Source organism: Phocoena phocoena, chromosome 9 (assembly GCF_963924675.1).
Source record: "Phocoena phocoena chromosome 9, mPhoPho1.1, whole genome shotgun sequence".
Classification (NCBI taxonomy): domain Eukaryota; kingdom Metazoa; phylum Chordata; class Mammalia; order Artiodactyla; family Phocoenidae; genus Phocoena; species Phocoena phocoena.
In genome coordinates this window covers 9,589,723-9,617,437 of record NC_089227.1, presented here as the reverse complement: position 1 = coordinate 9,617,437, position 27,715 = coordinate 9,589,723, and the positions used below count along the sequence as shown (strand labels likewise).

Here is a 27,715-nt window from a genome sequence, read left to right as displayed (position 1 = left end):
CCACCTGGGGCTGGGGACAGGCCCTCTGGGTCCTTGCATCCACAGGAGGCTTCAGTCTGTGCATCTGGGGCCTTGTGGTCCACAGCTGTAGGTCAGGGAGTTGGCTGCAGGGGGCTGGCGTCTCGAGCTGGCCGGGAAGGGCCTGGTCTGGAGGCCAGTGTTCTCCCTTTCCTCAGGCTCCGGCCAGACAGCATGGCTAGCTCTGGGCTGCAGCCACAGCCCCTGGGAGAGCCCTCTCCTCTGTTCCCAGGCCTGGTCCCCAAAGCCAAGTGACATTCTGAGGCATGGGGAGTGGGGAAACCTGTCAATCTCCAAATCCACAGAGCCCCCAAACTGCCAAAGGGCCTGGGCCTTCCTGAAGGTGAGGCCAACCCAGGCCAGAAACGTCTCCCCAATTCTGGGGCTACAGAGTGGCAGAGGGGATGCAGAGTGGCACAGGAAGGCTGTGCGCAGGGTGGGGGGCATCTCCACGCCTCCAGTCCTACCCTTCCCTCAGCAGCCCCCCGCGCAGGCCTTCCCTGCCCCCCCCAAACAGCTGCCTGAGGCCTAGGGCTGTCCTGGATGCTGGAGAGTGGGAGTTTCAACAGGCCTGGGGGCCACAGAGGTTTGGGGGGAGGATGTGCAAGGCCCAGGTCCCCCCTTCTCGTCACCCTCTCCAAAAACACCAGCCAGTTTCCTCTCTCCAGCCCTGCTCAGAGCCTCTCCCCACACCTGCCTGTTGTGTGGGGCAGCAGATTCAAGACCCTCTCACACGCATGCACGCACTCACATGCACGAGTGTGCACACACGTACACACACACGCACACCATTCTCTCCCACCTTGTCCACTCCTGAGTCTCACATACCCACCCACCTGTCGGCCACCAGGGGCCCGTACATGGCCACCCTCCAGCCCGGGGGCCTCTGTATTTCCTGGAAAAGAGGCTGGTGGAACTGGGTGGGTCTGGGGTCCCACGGGGGTGACAGCAAGCTTGCCACCTCCACAGGGGCCAGGCGACAGACGTTTCAGGGCACAGCCTCGGCCCAGCAGCGGCAGCTGTGTCACAGGTTGGCCCTGGTCACCCGGCTGGTGACTTGAAGTGGTGTCTTGTGGGACACAGGGGGACCGAGAGGTGGCCCAGCTCCTGCAGGCCTCTCCTGGCCAAAGGACCCCGCGTGGGCCAGGGGTTCAGGCCTCCACGCCCCCACGGCCGAGGCATCTGTCGTTTGAGGGAGGAGCTTCCCATGGAGACGCGCCCTGCCCCCATGGCCACAGCCCCCAGGCTGGGCTTCGTGGAGGCCACACAGAGCCACCCCAAAGCTACAGCCCCTGCCCACCCCAGGGTCCCGAGCTGTGCTGACTCACGGACAGCTAAATATAGCAGCACTCAGCCGGAGCTGTCGGGAAGTGAGGGGATGAGATCACCGCTTCTAAATCCAGCAGGAAGTGAGAGGCAGCAAAGGCCCCAGACGCTCTCACTTAGCGCCACACACGCATGCATGCGTGCACACACATACCCATGTGTATCCACTCCAAGTCACATGTGTACATGTGTACACACGCACGCGGCACCCCATAAATCATATGCACGTGTACACAGACACGCACATGTGGGCGCACACATGCACCCATGGACATGCACACACACACACCACACACATACATGTGCTCCTGTAATCACGCTCACATGCGTGCACACGCGGAAACCCACACGTGCGCACTCGTAACACACAGGCACTCTTGTGCACGCCCCCACAAATCACACGCACCCGGGCCCATTCATCAACATACACAAATGCATCCACGCAATCATAAACCCAGAGGCACTCCTGCACACACATGCACACACGCAAATGCTCACGCCAGCCGGTGGGTCCCAGCCAGGGGAAGGAAGGGGAAGGAAGACCGAGGGCCCGTTCCTCTGGGGGTCCTCCCCTCCCTCCCTCCCCTCCGCCCCAGCCTCCAGCAGGCCCTTCTGTGTGGGGGAGGGGACCAGCCGGGCAGCCCCATCCCCCTGGGACTCTGTGCGCCAGCGCACAGCCAACCAGCTAAGAGCAGAGCCGAGGGAGGCTGGCCCACGCGGCTGGGGGCGAGGCTACCCAGGAGGCGGAGGACTGCCCACAAGGGCTGGGGAGACCAAGGGTCCCAGCCCAGCCCAACGCTGGGAGCAGATGAGAGCACAAGTCCCTAGGCTCCGGCACTTACAGATCGAAGACCAGGTAGTGGAAGCCTTCCTCGGAGATGCTGTCGTGGAGACGCACTGTGGGGATGGGAGAGGCCGTGAGCGTGGGAAGCAGCCCGGGGCCTACCCACGCCGCCCAGCCCGCCTCCGACCCGTCCAGTCCCATGGCCAGTAGCACAAGCGCTCCAAGGAGGAGGGCCGAGGCCTGGGGCCTCCCCCACAGCCCGGGTTGGGCAGGGCCCGGGGGATGCTGCAGGCAGAGCCCGAGCGATGAGCGTAGGCCCTGCAGGCCGGCCGGCCCCAGGCCAGCATCCAAGGGCCTCAGGGGTGTGGTCTTGCCTTTCTTTTCCTCTGCCGGAGGGAGACCCTGACCCCTCTCAGCCCCCGCTGGGTCCCCTGCTCCCAGACGCAGCAGGGATGGGGCTAGCGGTGCAGGGATGAAGGCCCACACCACCAGGTCTGGAAAGGAGCTGTCCAGGGACTTCATGGGAGAGGAGTGCGGAGGGCGCCATCGCCAGCCTCTCGGGCCAGGCTGAGGGGGCAGGGACCCCCGGGCAGAGGACCACCTGCCCAGGGCCCCGTGCGGCATCACTTCCAAAGGTCAGACCCTGAGCTCCCATTCCAGAAGTGGCATGGTCGGTAGGATGGCGCCACGCCACACACGTGCTCTCTGCTTTAGTGCGTTTTCTTCACTCCCTGAGCCTGGAACAAGGGCCCGGCCAGAGCCATGCTGGTTAGGAGTTGATGAATGAATGAATGAGGGAATGAATGAATGAGTGAACAGCGAAGTGGATGTCAGCACAAAGAACACAAGCCCGGTGCCTCCTTTTCCTCGAGGTGAAGACGCGCCCGGCACTCAACAGCAGGTATTTCTAGGAACGGCTCATTTGGACACTGCCCCCCACGTGACGGATCCTGCCTCCTGTGTCAGGAGCCCGCAGTATGCTCATCCCGAGAAGTTACAGGTGCACAGAGAGGGTAAGTTACTGGCTGAGGGTCACACAGCTCACACAAGGCCAAAGCAGCAGTGTGGACGGGGGCTCGGAGCCCCCACAGAGCTGCTGCTCCACCAGCCTCGGCCCACTCCGCCCCTCAGCTCCTTAGGCCTCACTCCCCCCACCACGAGGGATAGGGCCACCAGCACCAACAGGGTAAAGAGCAGAGCTTCTCCCGGGGCCCACAGCCCCTCACTCACGCCCTCGAAGCTGCCCTAGCTCCCAGCTTGGCGGCCAGCATCCCCCCTCTCCCAGCTCCGGGCTTCCCAAGGGCTCCGCCAGCAGCGTCCTCACACCAGGAAACCCAATCTGACCTCGGGCCACGGCCTGGCCCCCGGGGGGCAGGCCCCTGACGCAAGCAGTCAGGGCATCTGGTCACCAAGGAGAAGGGGCATGGGTGGCTCCGGGGGCGCCTCGGCTCACACGTCTGCTTCTCTCACCATCCCCCGCTCCCATCCCTCGCTGTGATCTCTGCTCAAGGGCCTGGCGTCCAGCCTCACCCCACCCAGGTGCGCCCGGACCCCGACTCCATCCGGGCGGGTCTGCAACTCCCTAACACACAGCAGACCCCCAGCTCACTGTGACCTCCTCGAGGCCCCTCTTGCAAAATCCCTGAGGGACCAAAAGCCCTCCCCCTGCTGACTCCTTTCTGCGGGGGGCCCAGCACATCGGCCCCTCCGAGCAGCCTCCCCTGGAACTCCAAGCAAAGAAAGGCCTGGGGTGGAGGGGCGGCATGGAGGGGAGAGGTCCACCCTCCACCACCCCGCCAGCCCTGCAGACAGCGACCCAGAGGAACCCCCCCCCCCACCGTGGGGCCTTTCTCTCCTCCCATGCAGGGGAATCCCCCTTCCCCAGGGGAGCCTCAGGGGTCCATAAGTCTGGGGTGCTGCTGGGCCTTCCTCCTGGCGGAGGCCACCCTGCCCGCAGGCCCCGCCCCGCAAGCAGGTGAGAGGGGCTCAGGTTCCTAGGTCCTGCTGGCAGGGCCCTCGGCCTCGCCCTGGGAGACACTGGGGGTTCTGCATGGGAGTCAAGGCCATGTGGGCGTTAGACACTCTTTTTAGTTAAACAGTTTTAACATTTAAAAAATAGTTATGCATTACTTTAATGGTTTAGAAGAAAACCTACCTAGCACATCAGACCCGTGATTTCACAGGCAGTACTAAGTCAAGAAAGGAATTGTCATAGAATCTATTTTACTTAAATAACAGTAAGTAAATAACACCGCGGGTGGCATACAGAGGCGGCAGATAAAGTCCCAGTAATACCTGAAAGAGTCTGGCCTGGGAGCACCGGGTTAGGGGGACAAGGGGGTCGGGGGAGCCCAAGGATGCACGTCCTGCTGCTGGGGCCACAGCTCCTCCAGGGACAGGACCCCGAGTCCCAGGCCAGGGGGCTCTTGGTGGGGGGTCCTTCTGCCCTTCCAAAGCTGTGCCTGAACCCCTCCCTGGTCCCTTGTGCTGTGAGGGAGGACAGGGCCCTGTGACCTATCATATGATGGGCTTTGGGAAGGAAGAGCTGGGGAGCGACAGCATGGGCCCTGAGCGTTTGGAGACTGGAAACCTTTCACCTTCCCCTCCTGCACTGGCCTCCTCACCTCGGCAGGAAGTCCTCGCAGGGCCATTGTCCCCCGTGGTGCCCACCCGCCCAGCTCCTGGCTGGACCATACTGCAAGGGAAGGCAGTTCCAGCCCCAGAAACCAGGAGGTGGGAATTTGCCATCAATGAGCCGGGCCCAGGAGAGAAAGGGTCAGTGTGTAGAGAGGAGGCTGACGGGGGGCTGAGGGGAAGCTGGGGGGAAGCCAGAGAGAGGCTAAAGGGAGGCTGAGGGGAAGCTGGAAGGAGGCTGAGGGAAGGCTGGAGAGAGGCTGAGGGAGGCTGAGGGGAGGCTGAAGGAGGCTGAGGGAGGCTGAGGGGAGGCTGAAGGAGGCTGAGGGAGGCTGAGGGGAGGCTGGAGGGAGGCTGGGGGCTGCCTTCTGAGTCAAGGCCGATGGGCTCTGCTCACCGCCCGATGGGGCCCATTCTAACAAGGCTGTGGAAGATTCTGCCTGCCACGGGCGCTGCTTAATCTCTGTCACCCACAGTCCCTGGGGGCAGTGTGGGAAGTCTGGGACACCCTCACGTGCTGAGCAACAACCTCTTGAGGTGGCTACAGCCCACCAGTGAGGTGAGGGTGGAGGCAGCCTTGCCCTCAGCCGAGTCTCCCGCTGGCACGGGGTAGGTGTCCGTAAATATGCGCTGACGAGGGGATTCCTGAGACCCCGGGTGGAGGGAGCCAAGCTCACGCACAGTCGAGTACAGCGCAGACGTGTCTGTGGAGGGCATGGCCCACAGCAGTGCCCTTGCGGGTCATGCCCATCCCCAGACGCCCGGGCCTGCTTCCCAGGACGGGCCCGCACTGCCAAGGCCGGCCCACACCTGTCTCCTCTGCCCAGGTGCCACCTGGTCTCTGAACAGAAACTAAAGCCCCTTGGAGGGGAGCTTCCACCCGGGGGCCTGACTCCGGGTACCAGCTCCTAATGGCACAGCCCAGCCAGCAGCCAGCAGCCACCACGTGCCGTCGTGCTGATCGGAAGAAGCATTCACACCCTCTGCTGGGCCTCCTTTAAGAGGGGAGCCTGGCTCCTTCACTCTCGTGTGTGGCCTCCAGACAAACAGAATAAGGCAGGGTGACAGCCTGACCCCTCCCAGACTGGATCATAACTTCAAAAATTAAACACAGAACCACCATATGGTCCAAGAATCCACTGCGAGGTATACCCGCAAAGGACCAAAAGCAGAGACTTGGACACCCATGTTCATGGCGGCATTAGTCACGATAGCTAACAGGCCAAGTTCCATTGATGGATGAAGACATAAACACGATGTGGAATATACACACAGTGGAATATTATTCAGCCTTAAAAAGGAAGGAAATTCTGACACCTGCTACAACACGGATGGCCCTTGAGGACATCAGGCTCAGTGAAATACAGCCCAAATGCTGTATGGTCCCCACATGGATGAGGTTCCCAGGGTGTCAAATTCATAGAGACAGAAAGTAGAATGGTGGGTGCCAGGCGCTGGGGGCAGTGGGGGCGGGGTAGTGTTTAATGAATGCAGAGTTTCCCCTGGGGTGATGAAAAAGTTTTGAGTACAGATGAGGGCGATGGTTACGTAACGTCGCGAATGTACTTAATGCCACTGAACTGTACAGTTAAAAACAGTTAAACTGATAAATATTGTTACGTATGTTTTACCACAATTTGGGGAAGGAAAAGCACCGTGTTCCTTGTTCTCCTTCCCTCTCCATCTCTGTCTGTCTCTCTGTCTCTGTCTGTCTGTCTCAATCTCTGTCTCGGCCTCTCTCTGTCTCTCTTTTTCTTTCTGTCTGTCTCTCTCTCTGTCTGTCTCTGGAGCCCTGGGCAGGGCCAGCTCATGGCCAAGCCACCTGTGTAGCTGCCCCAGGCCCCAGGCTCAAGAGGGCCCTGACCTGCTGTTGCTGTTTTGAAATTCATAATAATTTTTGAAAAAAGTCCCCACATTTTCATTTTGCACCGATCCCACAAATTAGGTGGCTGCCCCAATCACCCAGCTGAACTGCTCTTGAATCCACAGAAACAGAGAAAATCAACGCTTGTTGGTTGCGTTTTGGGGTACTTAGTTGCCAAGCCTGGACGACTGACACACTTGTGAAACACGCCTAGTCCACAAACAAGGAGACCATGCCTCAAAGCAGTTCAGTGGCTGCTGTGGCTTTTGAGGGGAAAGGTGGGGTCCGAATCCAGATCTCTGAGCTCTGAGCCTCAGGACACTGCCTCGGAAAGGAGGGCTTTCACAGCTCACGCCCGGCTCGCCAGGGGAACCCTCTTGGGTCCTCACAGGGGGCTCCCTGTGAGGAAGGTAGCAGCATCTCCACTTTCCAGACGGGCAAACTGAGGATCCTCCCATGCCCACGCCCTGAGCACAACTGTTTCCTGAGTGAGCCAGGACAGGAAGGGGAGCCCCTCCCAGAACCCCCCCCCCCGCCTCTATCTGAACGTGGCCCTGCTTCCTCTCCCGGGGGTGAGGGGCTGGGAACACTTCTGTTCAGAGATGGGGCTGGGTAGACACAGGCCACGGAGCAAGGGGCTCCCCTCACCTCCCCCAAAAGTCTCCCCCACTACCCACTCCTCAGAGAGCCCCTCCTGAGTCTACAGAGAATGTTCAGCTGAACCCCACAGTCTCAGCTCTGCCTCCCCTGTGTTCTAGAATAAACCCCCTAGGCGGACTCCAGAGACCACTCAGAACGCACCCAGAACCACACGGGGTATGTAGGCAGGGCAGGGGGGCTTCTTGTTGAAGAATTGGCCCCGAACACCAACCCAAGAACACCTGGGTCTTCTCCCTAGTAAGAGGATTCCTGAAAATCACTCAGAATGGGGGACCCACACTTGATGGGCGCTCAGCGGACACAGGGGAGGGAGCTGGCATGGGAAGGGGTGTGGGTAGAGCTGGCGGTGCAGTGGCACCAGCCAGGAGCACCAAGAGAGAGAGGGTCTTCGGGCACCTGGACCTGGACGGGCAGAGGGGCAACAGCTCTTTTGCCAAACGTGCCCCAGCCCAGTGAAGAGGGGGCTGGGGTCCCTGTGGACACCCACCTCAGAATCACCCATCAGGCTGGCTCAGATTCCGATTCCTGGGCCCGCTCTAGGCCTCCGAGCCAGGCTTTCCCGGGGGCAGGTCAGGAATCTGCGCACCGTGATTCCAACAGTCTCAGCCTTGAGAGTCCGTGGTTAGAAAGAGTATGGGCCCAGGCATGAGGGGCGGCAGCAGCCCTGGGGCCGACACCAAGGGCACCCCCCCACCCCGAAACGGGAGATCTGCCTTGCCCTGCACCTTGCGCCCGGGCTGGGCCAGCTGCAGAAGAGCCAGCGGCCTGGAGGGGCCACAGCCAGGGAGGCAGCAGCTCCCACAACCAGCTCCGAGGACCCCGAGCCCCTCTGCGGCCCTCCTGGCCCCGCGGCCGAGGCCCTGCCCTGGGAGTGGCACGGACGTGGCTGCTAAGCACAGCCTGGAGTCCCTTTTAGACAGAGTCCTGGGCGCCATCCCGGCACGACTGAGTCAGCGCACGGGCAAAAGTGCCCAGGAATCCTCCCTGATGAGCTCCCTGGGTGCCTCTGAGAACGTGGGCCCGCCCTCCCCCCGTGCCACCCGGCTGCTTCCCGGTGTGGTCAAGGGCTGGGTCCTGGGTTCCTCAGGAGTCCCTAAAGGGACCAGAGGTGCAGAAGGACAGGCAGCTGCACTGCGCGGACAGGGGCCGCTCACGGCTGAGGCGGGCAGGCGGAGGCTGACAGGCCCCGGGAGATCTGCACCAGCTTCCGGGGTCTGGGGTCCCAGCAGCTCCTACGCTTGTGTCTGAACTGAGTCCCTACTCAGTCTGGGGTTTCAGAAGGAAGGGGCCTACCGTGGGCAGGGCACCCACACTCCCTGAGGCTAAGACCTGGGCTCCTGGGGCTCCATGTGCCCCCAAGGGGCAGCTGATCCCCACCCCAGATGGCAGTTCCAGGGGCCCCGGGCTGGGGGGACAGCAGAGGTTCTCCAAAATCAGACCTCAGACCTCAGGCCTCAGGCCTCAGACGTCAGGCTGGGGCTGTGCCTGGTGTGGTCTTTGGTTTCCAAACTTTTTTCTCTGTAATCAGGCCGTCTTGTGGCTTTTCTGAAGCCATGGAACGTGAGGCCCCTGTGTGTTTTCACCAGAATCATGGATCAGACTTACAGAGTGGTGGGCAGGGACCCGTCCAGGAGGAGTCCAGCCTTGACCTCCCCCAGAGGGTTGCCCCAAAGTCCCTGCAGGAATCCCTCCGGGTCAGGAGGAGGAGATGTTTCCAGGGGCCTGAGGGTGGGATACTTCAATGGAGAAGGAAAGGGATGGACGCCTTTGGGGTCCCCCTGCTGGCTGTATGGGAGAGCTGGGACCCCTACCCTGAGGGCTACTCACCGATGTTGGAATGCTTCAGAAGACGGCAGATTCGAGCCTCTCTCTCCAGCTTCTGGTGATCTGGGGACAAAAAGGGACACGGTATCACCTTGTGGCCCTGCAGCCAGTGACACCCTGTGCCCCTCGACTGCATGCTGGACAGGCTGCCAACCACGAGACTCACGGCCAGGAGGACCTGGCCACCACCTCCCTCAGTGCCCACCCGGGTGACCGCTGCCTGCCCAGGGGACACGTCACGTTGTGCCCCCCACCCCCACCCCGATCCCTGGCTGGCAGTGTTGGGCTGGAAGGGGCTGCCCAGTGCCTGGGGTGAGAGGCCCATGGGAGATGGGAGCGGTGCTCACTCGGGGCCAAACGTTTCCCCAGGTGATTCAGGAAGAGAAAATGCCATCTCTCAGCAACAGAACGGACAGCACCAATTCAATCCTTCACTAATTTGTCCTAATTCCAGACTCTGCAGAGCTTTCTGCTGAGGCCTAATTTGCTCTTCAGAAGCGGCTGAGGGGCTGGCAGAGCAGGGCTGTCGGCCCGCTGGGGGCGTCCAACCAGCGCTGCGGGTCAGCATGGGCCTGGGCCGGCCCCTGGCTGGACATCTGGGCAAAGGATGCTCGACCTGACCCCTACCCCTACGCACAAACCTACAAAACACAGGCCTGAATTTTGACGGGCCCTGGTGTTCATTGCAACGTCAGCAGGAAGAGAGTCAAAGCCTGAGAGAGAAGTCACCCCGGGTAAGACTGTTGCTGGTCCCTTCCCGCCTCCAGCCCTGTGTCCCTGCACCCATCCCCAAGAGGCACAGGACCTCAGTTCCAGAGGCCACGCCCCCCAAGGACCAGGCAACTTATCAGCCAGAAATTTTCTCTTTCAAACAGAGGTGCCAGGAGGATTTTAAAAGCTGTTGGAGATTGTCACAGTAAAAAACTAAAAAAAACACATTTCCACTGAGAGGAGAAGGCAGAAATAAATCACACAACAGAATACACCCATCAACGTGTGCACATCACCCCAACCTCCCAATGTGAGGCCAAGTGGAAAAAGCCGCTCACGGAGGAGGACCCAAACCGCGCTTCGTTCACATGGAGGCCGACACGCACGGCACCGGGCACACGAGTGGCCGGACAGTGAAGAAAGGTGGGGATTCAGGATGGCAGCTGCTCCAGGGCGGAAAGTGACTGGGGAGGGGGTGCTCGGGGCCTAGGACCCCCCCCGCCCCGCCACTGCTTGCACTGAGCCCTTCACTGCAGGGGCCTGGGGAGGACATTAATACACCAGACAAGACCACAGGACCACCTGATTCACCAGGGAACGCCTGACAGCCCTCACTAGCGGGACACAATTAATGTGCTAATTACAAAATGTCCTCAGAAGCAGTAAAGCCACCCGGCAGGCCTCCTCGGACCTGCCAGCCCATCCCTGCCTCTGCCTGGGGGGAAAGGACCCAGCCACCAACAGGTCCTCCGGCAGGAAGGGAGCCCGCTGGCTAGTGTGTGGTCAGCTCTCCCTGGGCCATGTGACAAAGGCTGGGAGAATCAGGACAGTCCTGAACACGGACATACCTGTAAACACACATGTGCCTCTCCTGAACGGGAAAGTCATGCCTGCAGACAGGAATCTCTCTGGGAACACCTGGGGCATCCAGCTGGCTCTCCCTCCTCTCAGGATGGGCACTCAAGCCCCCCGGAGATGCTAACACCTCCCTGAGCTGCCCACCCGGCTCCCATCTGTCTTGCCAGGCCCCTTGGCCCTGGGAGGGCTCTGGCAGAACCGCAGGGCAGGGGCTGGGCGTTCGGGACAGACCCTCGCACCCTCCCTTGCTCCCTCCCTCACTCCTTCACCTCCACATCCAACACAGCAAGCACTCTTGTGGCCCATCCTGCCGGGGCGGGGCGGGGCGCGGGGGAAGGGTGGGCGGGGCAGCTACAGCAGCATCAGGCAAGATGCAGCCCAAGAGTCACCATTAGGAGGGAGAAGTGGAAAGCAGCCGCAAAAGAACACGAGCGGGGTGGCTTTCACTTTTCCGTCTGTATGAAGCTCCGAAACAGGCAACACTAAGCATAACCAGGTGGGAGGCGGATGGCTTTCCGTGTATGTGAGGCCCACTCTAGAGAAGAGCAGGGGAATGGTTCTCACAACATCCAGGACCACAGCTCGCTGGCAGGGTGGAATTAGGAGGGCTGGATGTGCACGGTTGTGGGTTGTTTTGTTCTTTCATGGTGTTTCTTTTTATCATTCTGAACATTTTTCAAACTTAAAGTTGCAAGAAGAGTACAGAGTACTATTGGACCGCACTTCTATATAATCTCTGTCCTTCCTATACATACACTTACCTCCTCTGAAGCATGTGAAGGTAAGCCCCGCATTTGGTGTCCTTTTACCAGGTAACACTCGGTGTGTTTCATAAGAACAAGGACGTTCTCTTACATAATCTCGGGGCAGTTACCCCGCTCACCAAATCCAGTGCACATACGATACTCAATCTAACCCACAGTCTACGTTCCAATCTTGTTCCTGTCCCCATAATGTCAGAGCGGATTCCTCCTGATGTGGACGGCACCTGAGCAGCTTACCCTCATGCAGATGGGGCCAGAGGAAGGCTGAGGTCAGAGAGAGACAGGAGGCTATGAGGCGGTGGGAGCAGGGGTAGTTTTCTCTGGAAAAACTGCCTGATTGCAGTCATAGATAAAAACCAGGAGAAAAATCCATGTGGGACTCCATCTTTGGAAAGCAGATAACAAACAACTATATCTTTTTACTGAATCTTGTCACCAAGGACAGAGAGCCTCATCCAAAAAATCTGGACCTACTCCGAGGCATGTTCGGGGGGATAAATTATTTGTTTGGGGTCAAGAAGAGACACCATTACTCAGCCATAAAAAGAAACGAAATTGAACTATTGGTAGTGAGGTGGATGGACCTAGAGTCTGTCATACAGAGTGAAGTAAGTCAGAAAGAGAAAAATAAATACCGTAAGCTAACGCATATATATATATATTACTATAACACATACTAAAAAAAAAATGTTTCCGATGAACCTAGGGGCAGGACAGGAATAAAGATGCAGATGTAGAGAATGGACTTGAGGACACGGGGAGGGGGAAGGAGAAGCTGGGACAAAGTGAGAGAGTGGCATGGACATATACACACTACCAAATGTGAAATAGATAGCTAGTGGGAAGCAGCCGCATAGCACAGGGAGATCAGCTCGGTGCTTTGTGACCACCTAGAGGGGTGGGATAGGGAGGGGATATGGGGATATATGTATACGTATAGCTGATTCGCTTTGTTATACAGCAGAAACTAACACATCATTGTAAAGCAATTCTACTCCAATAAAGATGTTAAAAAAAAAAAAAAGAAGAAGAAGAGACACCAGGCTGCCCAGCCCAGGTGCTGGTGTCCACCCCATGGCCACGCAGGTCACTGACACTCCCGGCTGTCCCCTTTCCATATTGGGCCCAGCAGCACTCAGCCAGAGAGCAGCTCTGAAACTCTACATCACAACACGTGGTCCAAGCTGGTAAGAGTCCAAGTGTGTACATCATATCAAGATAGTAACTGCTTCACTCTGGGTGGCAGAATTACAGGTAATTTTTATTCTTTATATTTTTTCCCCAACTTGGACAACAATCTTGTGTTACTTTTATCATAGGGAAAAATATTGGGTTTTTTTAGAAGTTTGATCCTGTCTCCAGTGAGCACAAAGCCACTAGTTAAATATGATGAGGGTGTGTCATAAAACCCGCTATGGTAACAGTTGCCCTGGAATTAAAAATCTAAGCTGATATTCCATGACTTCAGATGGGAACCAGAAGCCACAAGAAGGGGCTGGAGGAGGAGGCTGTCTCTCTCCAGCCCAGGAGGCCCATCGCGGGCCCAGCAAGTGGCCATGTGAGGAAGAATCCAGCATCCTAACTCTGCCCGCATCCTATGATTTTCTTTCTACAAAGTTGAGGCATCACCTCTGAATGTCCAAATGAACATCATAAAACCCACCATAGACATGGTGGGTTTAATTTAACCCAGTCTGGTTGGCAGGAAGTGTGTCCTGGCTCTAAACCACCAGTGGGAACCTGGGAGGACACCTCCACCCCACCGCGTCCCCCAGCGGACAGCAGGACGTGGGACCAGCCAGCAACCCCGAGCAAGCCCTGTGACCTCTCAGAACTGCCGCACCTACTCATCCCTGCCAGCCTCTCTCCTTCCCGGGGCCCTGGCCCCAGGGACCTGCCTGGACTTATAAGACCACGGCAGTGACCACGAAGCAGGCCCGTGGAGAGAATGCAGTCAAAAGGCTGCCCACCCCAGCCAGGACCCATCAGCACCCCGGGCACCCCAGCCCAGTACCCCCTCCTGATGGAGGTCCCAAGAGTCCTCCTGTGCAGCCAGACCCTGCCCTGCCCACCGCAGTGATGGGCAGGCAGCGGGTGACCCCAGGAGGGGCCAACCAGGCACCTGCCAGGGCTGTGGAGGCCACGGTGCCTCGAGCCCAGCCAAGAGGCTCGAAAGGGCCCTCCCAGGGCTGTGGGCTGGTGCCCTGAGGGTCCGGGTGCCCGGAGCTGCCCTGAGGCCCAGGCACCTGTTCCTCATGGCCCTGCTACCACGTCGGCTGGCGTTTTGTTACGGAACATTGGGACGTGTCTCGGAACGTGAGCCACACCTGTGCAGGTTTGAACACAAGGACGCATGAGCCCCGAGAACCCACCACTGACACCCCCGTGCATCCTGTCCCCAGGTGGCGTTGGGCCCCCTTTCCAGGGTCGGTCCCTGCATCACCCCTCACGTGCCCTGCCTCTGGGGTCTGAGGGCGACCTCTGAAATAGGACATGGAAAAACGGGGAGCCAGGGAATGAGGGCACAAGCTAAGCTCCCCGCCAGCCTCCAGAACCCCACCCTGTCAAGGCGAGACCTCCCCACCCTCCTCCCCGCCACAGACCCAAGGCCAGCACTGACCGTGTCCCGGGGACCCATGGGACACTGGTCCTGGGTCCCAAGGAGCAGGTGCAGCAGTGTCGTGATCCCTGAGGACAGCAGAGTCGGGGTATGGGGGATGGTGCTGCCTGAAGGAGACTCAAGGGGGGACGCCGGAGTGGGGTTTTGGAGGAGCTTGCCATTCATGGGGGCACAGACTCGGTTCTCACACCTCCTCTAATGTGAAGCTCTAGGGAACTCCTGAGTTCAGCCATCTCTTAAATGCTCTGGTGCCTGACGGATCCACACCCCACATGGAGACCAGCCTAAGTGCCTGCGGGCCTGTAGCCAAAAAGCGACTGTCTTGCGTCTGGGGCAACCTGACGTGCACGCGACACTTACACCTGCTCCCGCGAGGGGGCCGGCAGAGGCAGAAACAAGCTATTTATTTCTCCTAGCAGAGAAACACCCCATCGATAAAACACAGCATTCACTTATTCTCTATAAAAGCGCTTATCAAACAAAACAAATGCACTTTACTCAAAGACACCAGCGACACTGGACCTGCCATCACCAGCTGTCACCCGCCTGAGCTCCTGTCACAGTCCCTGAGGCTCCAGACCCTCAGCTCTGTGGCCCATGCCCCAGCAACGCGGGACCTGGAAGCTTCTGGGTGATTCTGCCTTGATCTCTGTGCAGGCCCACCCTGCACTCTGGGGGTCCCCGAGGTGTGGCGCCGGGTAACCCGGGAAAGGAGGTGGCCCCGTGCAGCCCTGCACGCCTCACACTGGGTGCACACCCCACACAGGATGGCAGTTCCCAGACCCCAGGAGCCCCCAGGAGGCGGCGAGGGGCCCGCTTGGGGTTGTCACTGTGCCGTGGCTGGCACCCACCACTGCGAAGGGGATGGGTCAGGGGACCCCAAGGGGCAGGAAGAGACAGGCGCTGCCACGCGTGACCACAGGGGGGCGCTGTCCACTCACTGTAAGCGTTAACTTTGACTTCAATAACTCCCCGTGGAATGGCATAGAGAGACTCAAAGCGGCTCTTCCCTGCCACGAACTAACTCATCAATAGGGCGAGTCCTCCCAGGCAGGGACCCCCAGGTGGGGGCAGCCAGAGCTGAGTCAAGAATGAACAGGTAGCAGCTGAGGGCAGGGCGGGAGATGCCGCCCTTGGAGGTGGGAGAGGATGTCCGTGGGCCCTGCTGCACCCTGCAGGGTAGGGCGCACCGCAGGGTCGAGAAACAGGCACCCAGAGGAGCTCAGAGTCCCCGAGGCTGGTGGCCTCCCTCACAGCCCCCCAGTGACAGCCGCCTTCCCAGCCGCCATCTGCTCCCTAGCTGTGGGTGACTCACAGCAGAGCGGGGCGGTTGGGGGGTGAGAGGAGTCAGGAGAAGGGCAACGGAGGGACGTGGGTGGGCGCCTGGCCCCTCGCCAGCTGCCACGAGCGGCAGCAGTGCCGTCACCGGCAGAAGGACACCCGCGAGGCGCCGGGCACGGGCAGAGGAAGGACAGGGCGGCGGGGGGAAGACAGGAGGCCCAGCCGTGAGGAGGGGCTGCCACCCTCTCCCCGGGGCTCGGCCTAGGACAAGTGCGGCCACGTCCCGGGAAGTCAGGAGTAAGGACAGGTCAGGCTGGACCGAACATGAAACCCCGCATGAAAAGCCCACACCGCCTGGCACATGGAGGGGTTCAGGAACGCTCTCTCCTCCCCGATGCCTACTGGACCCCCCTAGCCCCTGGGGCTGGGCGGGCTGTGTTCACTGGGGAGACCCCACCTGCACAAGGGTCTCCGCGGACTTCTGCAGTTCCCCCACTGCCCACCCTGGCTGGAGGATGACCTGGCCAGGGAGAGCTGGGGACGAGGGGATGGCAGAGGGCTCTGTTGGGGTCCTGGCCTGGGACATGGGAGGCTGGGACACGTCAGGGAACCGGCTGGAGATCGTGGGCCACCATGGCTGCTGCCCAGGACACTCCGCCAAATTCAGCAGCTCCTGGACACCGAGTCAGCAGGGATCCGAGCTTCAGGTTGGGGTCAGGCCCCCACCCCGGGGTCACCATCCATTTCTGCACTGAAGCATAGACGCCCACCCCTTGTGGCCAAGGCCCCAGGGGAGAAGGATGCCCACAGCGAAGGGGTGGACAGGCTGCGGGGTGTGGGAGTGTGCGTGTGGCCAGGCCCCAGAGGGTGACATGTCTACAGAATCACCTTCCTGAACATGCAGCATGGGGGTGCGGGTGCGGCTGGAGGACGGCAGCTGTGGGGAGTCCAGGCAGCAGCCCCTGCCCTTGGCTGCCTCGCCTGTCCTCACCCGGGTGGGTGTGACCAAAGGCCAGGGGTCCTGCGCCAAGCCAGAGACAGTGCCGCCCCTCCCCGGGGGGGGAGGTCAGATGCCCACGCTGCCCACCTCAGGAGGTCCGAGGAGAGCCATAGCCTGCAGGGCTGGGGGCAGCTCCCACGTCCCATCCTGGCTGTCCAGCTGTTGGCTCCACAGGGTGGGGGGCTGCCCAGGCTCCTGTTCCTTCCAGGCTCACCCAGCAGTGAACCCAAACCAACGTCGTCAAGCTGGGGTGTGGCAGGCTCACCTATGGGCCGGGCTTGGGTGGCCACGGGGACACTGGACACAGGGCCCTGAACGGGACCAAGCCTTGTTCTCTGAGTCTGTTTCCCATGTGTGAAAAGGGTTGGGGGGTGTTCCCAGGGAGAGGCCACGGAAGAGAGGAAACCCCAGCTGCCGGCCTCTCCCCGCTGCCTGCACACAGAGCTGGGCACCTGGCCTGTCATCCTCGCTGTTGTTCTCACTTCCCTCTTCCAGCCTCTGTCCAACACGACACTCAGGACCCCAGCAGCTGTCTCCTCTCCAGGGGCTTCTATTCTTCCAAAAGGAGGTGGGGGTCCGCAGCTGCATTGGACAAGGGCAAGGACCTGTTGTCCCCAGGTGACCCGCACCACAGGGCCCCGGGATGCGTCATCCGGGGTTCCCTCCTCTCCTTCCCACCTGTCTCCACCGCCTACACCATCGGATGGCACAGAGAGCTTTCTAGACTCTTCAGAGGCTCACAGATATCCACACCCCACTTCATGCGGGCTCACGGTAATCACTGCCCAGCATCAACTCCTTCACTCAACGTGTCCCAAAGCTGTCGGGGTCCAGGGGAACAGAGCGCGGGAACACGGGCCAGAAGCTCTTGTGGTTCCAAGCTGCCGAGTCAGACTCTGATAGGACATCCTGGACATTCACAGCAGCCAGCGGGGTCCACAACAGCACCCACAGCACCCTCCCGCCTGCGCACCTCACCCTACCACCTACAGTCCTGCCCTCAGGGTCCCAGGAAGGGGGTGAGCAGGCCTGGGGGTGGGTGGACCAGGGCAGACAGAGGCCAGTTCAAGTGTAAGCCACCTGCACCTGCTGACCCTGGAGGCTCCGACCTCAGCTTCAGCCCCTTTCTGGGTGCAGAAGGGACAGACGGCAGGAGAAGACAGGACTTCCGGGAAGGACGTCCCCAAGCCAGGGCCTCGGTGGCTCTCGCCTCCCGACAGGGCCCAGGGGGCTGGTGGGAGCGACCCCAGGGGTAGCGCAGGGTCCTGCAGCGGGGCCTGACCATCCGGTCACCGTCAAGGGGTACAAGCTGGTTCAGGAGCTGGAGGAAGGTCACAGGGGGGCGTTGCCCTGGGACCCTGGTCGCTCCTCTGCTCCAGAGCACAAGAGCGTCTGCGGGTGGCCTCGGATTAGCCTCTGCTGTCTGCTCTTCGGCTCTTCACAGGCCCCACAACCTGCCCAGGGCTCCCCACGACATAGGGCTGTTATTAACATCGCCTCCAACTTTCAGATGGAGGACGCGGCACAGGAAGGCCGTGGGGTAGGGCATCGGAGCTGGGCCACCAGCCAGGGGGGCTGGCGTGGAGGCCTCAGCCATCCTATGGTCTTTCTCCTGGGGCTTCTCAAGCCTTCAACGGGCTAACATGCTTGACCCCAGCCTCCTCACCCAGGGAGCATCTAGGGCCCTGGGGGCATCCCATCCTGCTCTGCATCCAGCACTGGGGTCCCCAGGAAGGTCTAGTCACGCTTCAGGCCCTGGCGGGCACTGGCAAAGCCATGATTATGAAAAGAGCAGCTCCCATGGTAGTTTCCTGTGTGTGTTTTCTTTTTAAAAGGCGGCACGTAACCAGCCATGATGACACCAGCGTCACCTGGCAGCCACACAGCCCAGGGAGGGCACCTGTGTGGGTCCTGCAGCTGTCACTGCCTCGTTGGGACAAAGAAAGGGCCCTTGAGGGGCACGGACAAGCTGCCAGGTGTATGGGAGCTGGGCCAGCGACCTACCGCTCCCCACACTGCAGCGCTGAGGCCTCTGAGCTGTTAGCTGGCCACGTGGTCCCCAGAGCCCTCCCTCTGCAGTCCCCGTGGCCCTTCAGCTGCTCCTCCATGGGAACAGATTCGCCCTCTTCAGGCTCAGAGCCGTCATCACCCAACACGGGGCACAGCTCAGCTTTGAAACAGACGTGGCATTTCATGACGTAAGGCCTGGCACTGAGGCCCCGTGTGATGTGCTGCCCTGATGTCTGGTGAAACCGGGAGGGCCCGAATGGCCTAGCTGTAGGCTCCCCAGCCCGCTCACCCAGCCAAGCGGCCCTCCTCCCAGGCAGACCAGGAGCAGAGCAGACCTATCCCCAAGTGGTGGCCTCGGTCCCCTGCCAGCAAGGAATTATTCAAACAAGCAACCGCATCCCCCTGGGGCAGCCAGGGGCACCCCACTCTCTGGTCACCTGCTCACTCTGCCCCGAGTGCACCCGAAGTGGCCTGCGTGACGTGCAGTGTCCTCCCCGGGCCCTGAGCCTGTGTGACACAGACTGCTGTCCATCTCAGCTGTCCGGGGTCCCCATCCTGTGTTTGGTCATGCCCACGACCCTAGGGCGGGCTCCCACGCTGACTGATAGGCAAAAAGGAGTTGATGTGAATAAAAATGAGTATCCTCTCGAGTCCTCAGTTTTGTCAACTGTAAAATGGGACAGTGTCACCCTCCAGTACAGTAGGGCATGGTGACAGCAGGAGCCCACCAGTGGCCTCCTCCTTTCCTTCTTCCTTCCCCAGCCCCAGTGCAATACGTCCTATGCCGGGGGTGGGGGTCTCATCACAGCCCACCCCAAGATAGCACCCGCGACACTGTCACAGCACGGCGTGCTTTCCAGGCTAGGGCATGGCCTCCAGAGGGTGCAGGGCTTATTCTGTCAGGGTCCTACTCAGACTCAGCAAGGCCTCTGGGACGCCTCCCTCCCACCAGCCTCCTCCTTCCATCTGTAGTTACTGGTGGCCCAGACCACCACCTCCCAAAAGACCCCTCCTCCAGCTCAGTTCTTGAGTTGAAAGCGCTCTGCTCCCCCGACCCCTTCATCATGTTCGTTAGGGACCTACTGTGCGCAAAGCACAGCCTTGGGCTCAGGGAGGGAGACCAAGAGGCCCCTGTGCCCTGCCCCGCCCCACCCCCCCCCCCCGGAGCTGGGAGACAGGCTGTGTGGAGACAGAGAGCCAGCCTACTGGGAGCCGGGGGCTGCTGTGCTGACTAAGAGGGCGGGTCCTCAAGCCTGTGGCTGCCCCTCTGACCCTACGCTCACCTCCAGGGGGGCCCTTGGTGCATGTGGGGTGCACAGGGCTGCCGGTAAGGACCCCTCCAGATTTGGGGAATAACAGGAATGGCTGATAAAACAACCCCACAGGGGCCCAGGAGTTTGTGGAGATTTCCTCCCAGTAACCCTGGACCAGTCCACCTTTTAGGCGCTGCCACCTCCCCACCCTCTCTTGACCCTCTACAGCTCAATGGGGTGGGCACCGCTGTGGCCTGAGTTCACGGAGCATCGCTATCAGGCCCCCCCAGCCCATGGGACTCAGGGTTCACAGAGGCAGCCGTGCCCCAGAAACAGACACACCCCAGAACCAGGGAACAGGGCCACGGAGCTGCCATATTCTCCTCCTCACAGGTGAGGCCACCAAGCACACGGAGGGGCTGTCCACCAGGACCCCTGCCCACACAGCCTGGTCTCCACCCCCTTTCTCCTCTCCTGTCTTCACCCCAGTTTGAGGAAGTTTTGACTTAGCCTGTTTGAATAATCAATTAATGACAAAGATCTCTTCTCTCAACAACTCTGTTTGGCATTGCCTGATAAAACACAAAACGACCAGTTAAATCTGAAGTTCAGGTAAGCAACAAGTTTTTTTTCATATAAATATGTCCCAAGTTCAGATAAATAATTTTCTAATACAAGTATGTCCCATGCAGTTTGGGACGTATTTGTCTTCAAAGATTTTTCACAGCCTATCTGAAATTCAAATTACTTCTAAATCTGGCCACCGCAGCCTGTTCCCTCATTGCTCCCCCATCCTCCCCCTGGCATGGGACTGGGGGAGGGTCCCCCCTGCCCACAGGGGCCCCCAACTTTCCCTCTTCCTCCCTCCCCACCTGCAGGTGGGTGCCCCAACTCCGCAAAAGCCCAAGTCCTGGCAACAGAACCCGGGAGGGATGGGTCTGTCCAGTTAAAGACTGAGCCTGGGGCCAAGAAAGGGACCCTCCTACTCCACCCACCTTCCGGGTCCCTAGGAAGACCCCTCCCACTGCCCAGGGTCCCCTGGAGCCCCGATTCGAGAGCAGCGTCGATCAAAAGCTGGCTGGGGGTTTGGGACATACTTATTCTAAAAAAATATTGTTTATCTGATATTGGGACGTTATACGGTGAGGCCCTGACTCCGCCCCTGGGGCGCTAGGAGCTGCCAGGGAGGGGCAGGGGCGGGGCCGCGGAATAGGCGGGAAGGGTGCCCAGGCTGGGGAGGGGTGACCGAGGGGAGAGGGGGAGGGGAGGGGAGAGGAGCCCAGCGCCCGCGGCGCATGCTCAGCCGACCCTGCAATGCGGCGCCGCGTCCTCCGGTAACCCAGTTCCGCGGATTCCCCGGCGCTTGTTATCCTCTGACTCGGTCGTCTTCCCTTTTGTGGGTCGCGGGGGGCCAACAGGAAAGCGGCAGCGCCGGCTGCAGCAGGAAAGCCCCCGGTTCCTGCTGGGCGAAGGCTTCCGGGCAGGTTTGGCCGGGGTGCAGGCTCAGCCCCAGAGCCCCTAGAGGCCAGACAGCTCCGCCCTGTCACAGCTCCGGCAGGGGTGCCCCCCAAGGCAGAAGGGGCCACACAGGCCCTGCGGAGGGGGTGGCCCCGGGTGAAGGTAGCTGGGGGTAAACTGGGCATCAGCCTGGGGGCGGGAGGAGGCTCAGAAGTGAGCCCCAGATCTCAACGTATGTGGCCTGTCTCCTCACCTGTGCGCTGAGTCCCTCACCTGTGTGGTGAATCCCTAACCCGACCCGTGAGCCCCACCTATGCAATCAGCCTCCCACCTGTGAGGTCAGCACCACCTGTGAGGTCAGCTCCCCATCTGTGAGGTCAGCCCCCCACCTTTTAAATCTGACTCCCACCTGTGAGATCAGGCCCCTACCTGTGAGGTCAGCCCCCCACCTTTGAAATAAGACCCCCACCTGTGAGATCAGGCCCCTACCTGTGAGGTCAGCCCCCCACGTGTGAGGTCAGCCCCCCACCTGTGAGGTCAGCCTCCCACCTTTGAGATCAGCCCCCTACCTGTGAGATCAGCCCCATACCTGCGAGGTCAGCCCCCCACCTTTGAAATCAGACCCCTACCTGTGAGATCAGGCCCCTACCTGTGAGGTCAGCCCCCCACGTGTGAGGTCAGCCCCCCACCTGTGAGGTCAGCCTCCCACCTTTGAGATCAGCCCCCTACCTGTGAGATCAGCCCCATACCTGCGAGGTCAGCCCCCCACCTTTGAAATCAGACCCCTACCTGTGAGATCAGGCCCCTACCTGTGAGCTCAGTCCCCCACGTGTGAGGTCAGCCCCCCACGTGTGAGGTCAGCCTCCCACCTTTGAAATCAGACCCCCACCTGTGAGATCAGGCCCCTACCTGTGAGGTCAGCCCCCCACGTGTGAGGTCAGCCCCCCACCTGTGAGGTCAGCCTCCCACCTTTGAAATCAGACCCCCACCTGTGAGATCAGCCCCATACCTGTGAGGTCAGCCCCCCACCTTTGAAATCAGACCCCCACCTGTGAGATCAGGCCCCTACCTGTGAGGTCAGCCCCCCACCTGTGAGGTCAGCCTCCCACCTGTAAGGTCAGCCCCCCAACCTGTGAGGTCAGCCCCACACCTGATCCACCCTGGGTCCTCCGCAGCTGGGTGAAATCTAGAGCCGCCCATCCCAGGCTCTGCTCATTATGGCTGTGGGATCCTGAGCACGTCTCTGCTTCTGTGGGACTCAGTTTCCTCATCTGTGGAATGGGGCACCCACCACCGACCTCGTGAAAACTGCTGCTGAGGGTCAAAGCCCTCGTTCCTGTGCAGGGTCCTTCCCCCGAGGTCAGCTGCAGGCCGGGGTCATTTCTGGGACACCTGCTCCCTGGACACTTGGGGCCAGTAAGTACTAATGGAGCTCAGTCCATGGGGCTCCCTCCAAAGGCCAACAGACCAGCCCCTTAGTGCTGGCAGTGAGCGAGGGGGGGGGGGGGAGCGGATGCAGGAGCAACAGGAAACCTTTGTAAGCCTCACGGGCCTGCTGCTCTCTTATCCCCCCACCCCGTCAATTAATTTTCCTCTAACTGCTTTTGTTAACAGTAGTTTAATAATCTCCCATTATTCAGTACATTCACAGCCTCTGAATGTCTCACAGTCCTCTATTTAATTAAGTATTAAATTTTAAAAATCTAACTCTTCCTGCCTTTGGCACAAGCTGGGTGTAACCTGCAGTGTCCTCGTGGCCCCAAGGACTGCCAGCTACCGGGTGGGACAGTGTTTGTGTGTCCAGCACCAGCGTCGTCCTCCTGCTGCTCTCCTTATCCCTGGAAGCCTTGAAGGACTAAGCCTGTCTCCTCAGCCCAGGAGTGGACACCCTGCCTGCAGTGCTGAGCGAGCCCGCTCCACACTGCACTGAATATGAAGCTGGCACAAGTGGGGCCTCCCCTCCGGCCTCTGGGTCCAGTCTCCATTTTCCCACTCTCCCTCTTTCTAGGGCGCTTGCCTGGCGTTCTCCTCCCCACCCATGGGCCGCTCCCCTCCACCCGCGCCTTCCAGGACAACAGGTGGGGCAAGCATCTCTGAAATGGCCTTTTTGGGAAGGGGACCGGTCTGGCGTCTGGACCCTCTGCTGGGAGCATGTCGGACCCTGCAGAACACAGGTGCAGGCTGCACGGTGGTCACCAGGATTCAGGCAGGAGCAGTGAGCTCCAGGCCTCGCCTCCCTGCTTCCTCACCACCCTCAGGCTTCACCATGGAACTTCTCCTGAACTTGGACCTCCCAAATGCTCAGGTGCTCAGTGACCAGGGGCCTCCCCTGCAAACCCCACCCTGCAGCAAACCCTCTTCTAGACCTCACTCCACCCAGTCCCTATCCCAACTTCACACCTGGGAGACTAACCTCACTCCAGCACAGACTACACATCTGCTCTTTCAAAATCCATTCACTCGGGCTTCCCTGGTGGCGCAGTGGTTGAGTCTGCCTGCCGATGCAGGGAATGTGGGTTCGTGCCCCGGTCCGGGAAGATCCCACATGCCACAGAGTGGCTGGGCCCGTGAGCCGTGGCCACTGAGCCTGCACGTCCGGAGCCTGTGCTCCGCAACGGGAGAGGCCACAACAGTGAGAGGCCCGCGTACCACAAAAAAAAAAAAAAAAAAATCCATTCATTCATTCATTCAAAACCATGGAGAGCTCAGCACCTGTCAGGGCCTGAGCAGGGTGTGGAAGACACAGTGGTGAATGAAACAGATGAAGTCCTGGCAGTCTCGTCGGGGAGACAGCCAAAAAATAAAAACAGGGTGCTTAGATCCCAGATTCCCACTGGAGACTCAGGGGAAACCCCTCTGAGGAAGTGTCATCAACAGGAGTTAAGCAGATACAAAGTTTAGGAAAAGCATTTCCAGAGAGAAGGCAGGTGCAAAGGCCCTGGGGTGTACAGAACCAGAAAAGACCAAGTGCCTGAGCAGAGCTGCTGGGAGTTAAGGAGAAGACAGGGCCAAAGGCTGAGTGTCAGGCCAGGTGAGAACTTTGGGCTTTGTGGAGCCAGCCCCCAAAGGCTGGTAAGGAGAGGATGGGATGTTCCTACGTGTGTTTTCCCAGGCTCTGGGCCAGGAGCTGGGAAGGCCCAGAGACAAACCCACTGCATTTGCCCTCAAGGAGCAAGTGATCAATGAAGAAATGTCTAAGGTGACTGCTTCGGGACCTGGGGGGTTCCAAGCTGGATGGGAGGGCCCAGGGAGGCTTCCTGGAGGAGGCGTCCTGGAGCCTGCAGGCCTGGCAGGATAGTCTGGCAAGAAAGGGGGAAGAAGGCAGCGGGTGCCCTGGCAGCACCACACTCAGCCAGCTCCTTACAAGCACCTCAGTCCTTCTCTCACCCTCACAATGCCCCTCTGAGGTAGATATCAGACTTATCCCAATTTTACAGCTGGGGAAACTAAGGTACAGGGTGGCTAAGTAACGTGGCCAGGGTCATACAGCGAGGTGGTCAGGGCTGTGCGGCGACAAGACCAAACCCAGCAGCCTGGTTGCCCCATTGCTGGTCCACACTCAGCGTAAAGATGAGGGTCGGGGGCCCAAGACCCTCTCCCTTCACCCCTTCCGCTGCCCACTCAGCTCGGAAAGCCCCGAAAGGGGCTGGAGAGGGTCAGAAGATCTCTGGGTCCCTGCACAGGGAGGTGCCAGTTGTTTCTCGAATCCTTTTCCGTTACAGAAACATGCTGAACACTATGGGTGAAATGGTGGCCGGCCTGGGATCTGCTGCGAGATATATGGGCGGGGGTGGGAGATGGGGAGGGTTACAGATGAAAACTAAATTGCCTGGGAGCTGGAAACTGTTGTGTCGAAGCTGGGGGCTCCTTCTATTATTTTTTCTACATTTGGGGATGTTTGAAATTTTCCATAATGACGAGGTAAACGGGGGGATAAAATGCCCAAGACCTCCACAGACCTGGGCAATACAGGGGCCCAAGAGTAGAGGCAAAGCAGGGGGTGTCCTGGCTTCCCTGGCCCGGAAAGTGGTCCCGAGGGAAGGTGACAATAGACAAGGGCTGGCTGCTTCGATTCCAGACCAGTCCTGGCTGGCGGCGCTGCCTGCCACCATCCAACCCAGGCTACGCCCAGCCAGGAAGGAGACTGAGGCCAGGCGCAGGGCTGACGGAGCCCCAGGTCTGCACAGCTCCACAGCGGTGCCCTTAGCAGGGGTCTCCGGGGGCCCAGCCTCCGGGACTCAATGGAAAGCAGGCTGGCTCTCAGGAAGTGGGCAGCAGGCCTGCTACTGCAGGGGTGGAAGAAAGAGCAGGTTGTAATTGTGGAGCACGCAAGGAATTTCAGACTTCCACTGCTTCTTTTTTTTTTTTTTTGCGGTACGCGGGCCTCTCACTGTTGCGGCCTTTCCCGTTGTGGAGCACAGGCTCCGGACGCGCAGGCTCAGCGGCCATGGCTCACGGGCCCAGCCGCTCTGCAGCACGTGGGATCTTCCCGGACCGGGGCACGAACCCGTGTCCCCTGCATCGGCAGGCGGACTCTCAACCACTGCGCCACCAGGGAAGCCCTTCCACTGCTTTTGATCCTCCCGATTTATAGAACACTTTGAGGATATAAACAGGGGAGCGTGAGGTTCCTTGAAAGGAGCTGCGTGATTCCACGGAAACATACCCAGGTGGTTTTCTGCCTGAGTTCCACAAACTCCTATTCATCCTTCAAGACCCATCCAACCTCCCTGTTCTGTCCCCTGTGCTCCCATCCCTCGAATGGGGCTGTAGTGGCTTGTTTGGGTCTGTTTGCTCATCACCCCATCCTCAGTGCTGGGCACTGACTGGGAGAGGCTAGGTAAAGCTGGTGGATGAGTGAGGGTGTCCCTCATGAGTCCATGGGACCTCTGAAGGTGGGCTCTCTCTCCTCCTGTGGCCTGGCACAAGCCTATGGAATGAAGCGGAATGTTCCTCCTGCTTTAGAAACTCCACGGACACACTGTGCGGACACATCCCCCCGAAAACATCTGACACTGGTGGCTCACCAGTGCCGCACACCCAGTGTCAGTAAACACGGAAGCTGCCCTGCATCTGGCGGCACCATGCATACAGCAAACGCTCGGTAAATATTAGCTTGTGCATTATTATTATGATCACAGTTTAGCTGCGGGATCTGAGCTTTCCCGACACAAACACCCCAGGGCTGTCTGGCTCGCAGACTCTTGTCTCTGCGGGGCCCAGTGTCATCCTCATCACCCGAGCTCAACCAGCCCCTCGGCTAGGCTGGGACAGCAGCGCCCGCCCCTGGAAACACTCAACCCTGAAGGCCTGGGACACAGCAGGCGCCCAAACAACACGTACACACAGCTCAGCGAACCGCAGAGCGGGCTCAGCCGCCTGCCCACACAGGCCGCCGCGCTGGAAACTGCAGACCCTACAGACGGAGGCGTTCTCAGCACCAGCCTCGCGGAGGGATTCGGGCCAGGACTGCCTACAGTCAGGGCCTTTTGCAGAGAAGGAGCCTCTCTGTTGGCTCAGATTTGTGTCTGGGTGTTAAGTGGGGTCATGTGTGTGCCTGGAGGTGGGAGACCGTCAGGCCAGGGGCTTAGCTCCCTCTGCCAAAGGGGTCACCCAGCCCCTCCTGTCTGACCCTGGGGCTGGAGATCTGTGGGCTCCTCACAGCACAAGGGGCGGCCGTGGTGCTACTACCTCACTGGGACGGCCCATGCCTCCACACCCACACTGGAGGCCCCACCAGAACCCCTGCCTGGCTCCCTGCCCCCCGTCCCCTCGGTTCTGTGCTCTGACATCACCTGCTCAGGGCGGCACCTCCACCTTGGCCTTGTCGCCCCGTGTCATCCCCTGCCCCGACGTCCCGCCTCATCCCCGCCACGTGGAACTCCACTGGATCCCATGAGGGCAGGGGTCTGTCCGTCTGCCCAGAACGGGCCGTCCCCCAGCAAGGGCTCTCGACGGTGCTGGATGGGGTGAGGCCACATGCCCGGGGCCAGCACCAAGCCCACCCCTGCAGACCCCCGAGCCCTCCCCAGCACAGGCAGATGAGTCCCCACGTGCATCCCTGCATCCAGAAGACCGGCGGGGGCTGAGTTAGGAAACATGCCGTTCGTGCCGCCCCTCAAGCATTGCCCTGTCACCCAAAGTCTTCAGGTCACCGAGGCCCCCTCTGGCCCACAGTTCGTGGGCAGACGACCTTACCTGATCACTTCAGCCACCTGGCCACACGCCTCTCCCCGTCCAGCCCTGGGGAGGTGAGGCAGGGGCTCCACGAGCCTCCAAACCAGAGCAACAGTGCAATTCCAGATGTGAGGGTGTGCGGGTGCCTCTCCCTCCCGGCCCCACTCGGCCACGGGCACCGTTCACGTCCCACTGCCCCCGCTCCATCTGTGCCCCCCATGAGCCACGGGCTGAACCCGATCCCTCAGGACGGGCTCCAGCCCCGGCCCCCGGCCCTCGTCAGCCAGCACAGCCATTCCCTACCTCTGGCGGATAGCTTCTTGGTGTTGATGATCTTCGCTGCATACTCATGGCCGGTGCAGAGCTTGACACAGCGTCGGACCACAGAGAAAGCCCCCCTGGGGGAGAAATGGGAAACAGAGGCAGGGAGCCGATTAATCCCCCGGTGAACACCCAGCACCCAGTCATGAGGC

At 60.1% G+C, this 27,715-nt stretch overlaps 1 protein-coding gene across 10 annotated transcripts in view; it reads right to left on the bottom strand.

Annotated features, from left to right (window-relative positions):
* CAMK2B (calcium/calmodulin dependent protein kinase II beta) overlaps positions 1–27,715 on the bottom strand; it is a 93,197-nt gene that overhangs the window by 31,954 nt on the left and 33,528 nt on the right. For all 10 annotated transcript variants that reach the window (XM_065884038.1, XM_065884045.1, XM_065884039.1 and 7 more), the window contains exons 2-4: positions 27,546–27,640; positions 9,114–9,173; positions 2,187–2,241 (exon numbers count right to left, since the gene is read on the bottom strand). In XM_065884038.1, the coding sequence (XP_065740110.1) occupies positions 2,187–2,241; positions 9,114–9,173; positions 27,546–27,640 (210 nt within the window). The remainder of the gene's footprint in view (positions 1–2,186; positions 2,242–9,113; positions 9,174–27,545; positions 27,641–27,715) is intronic.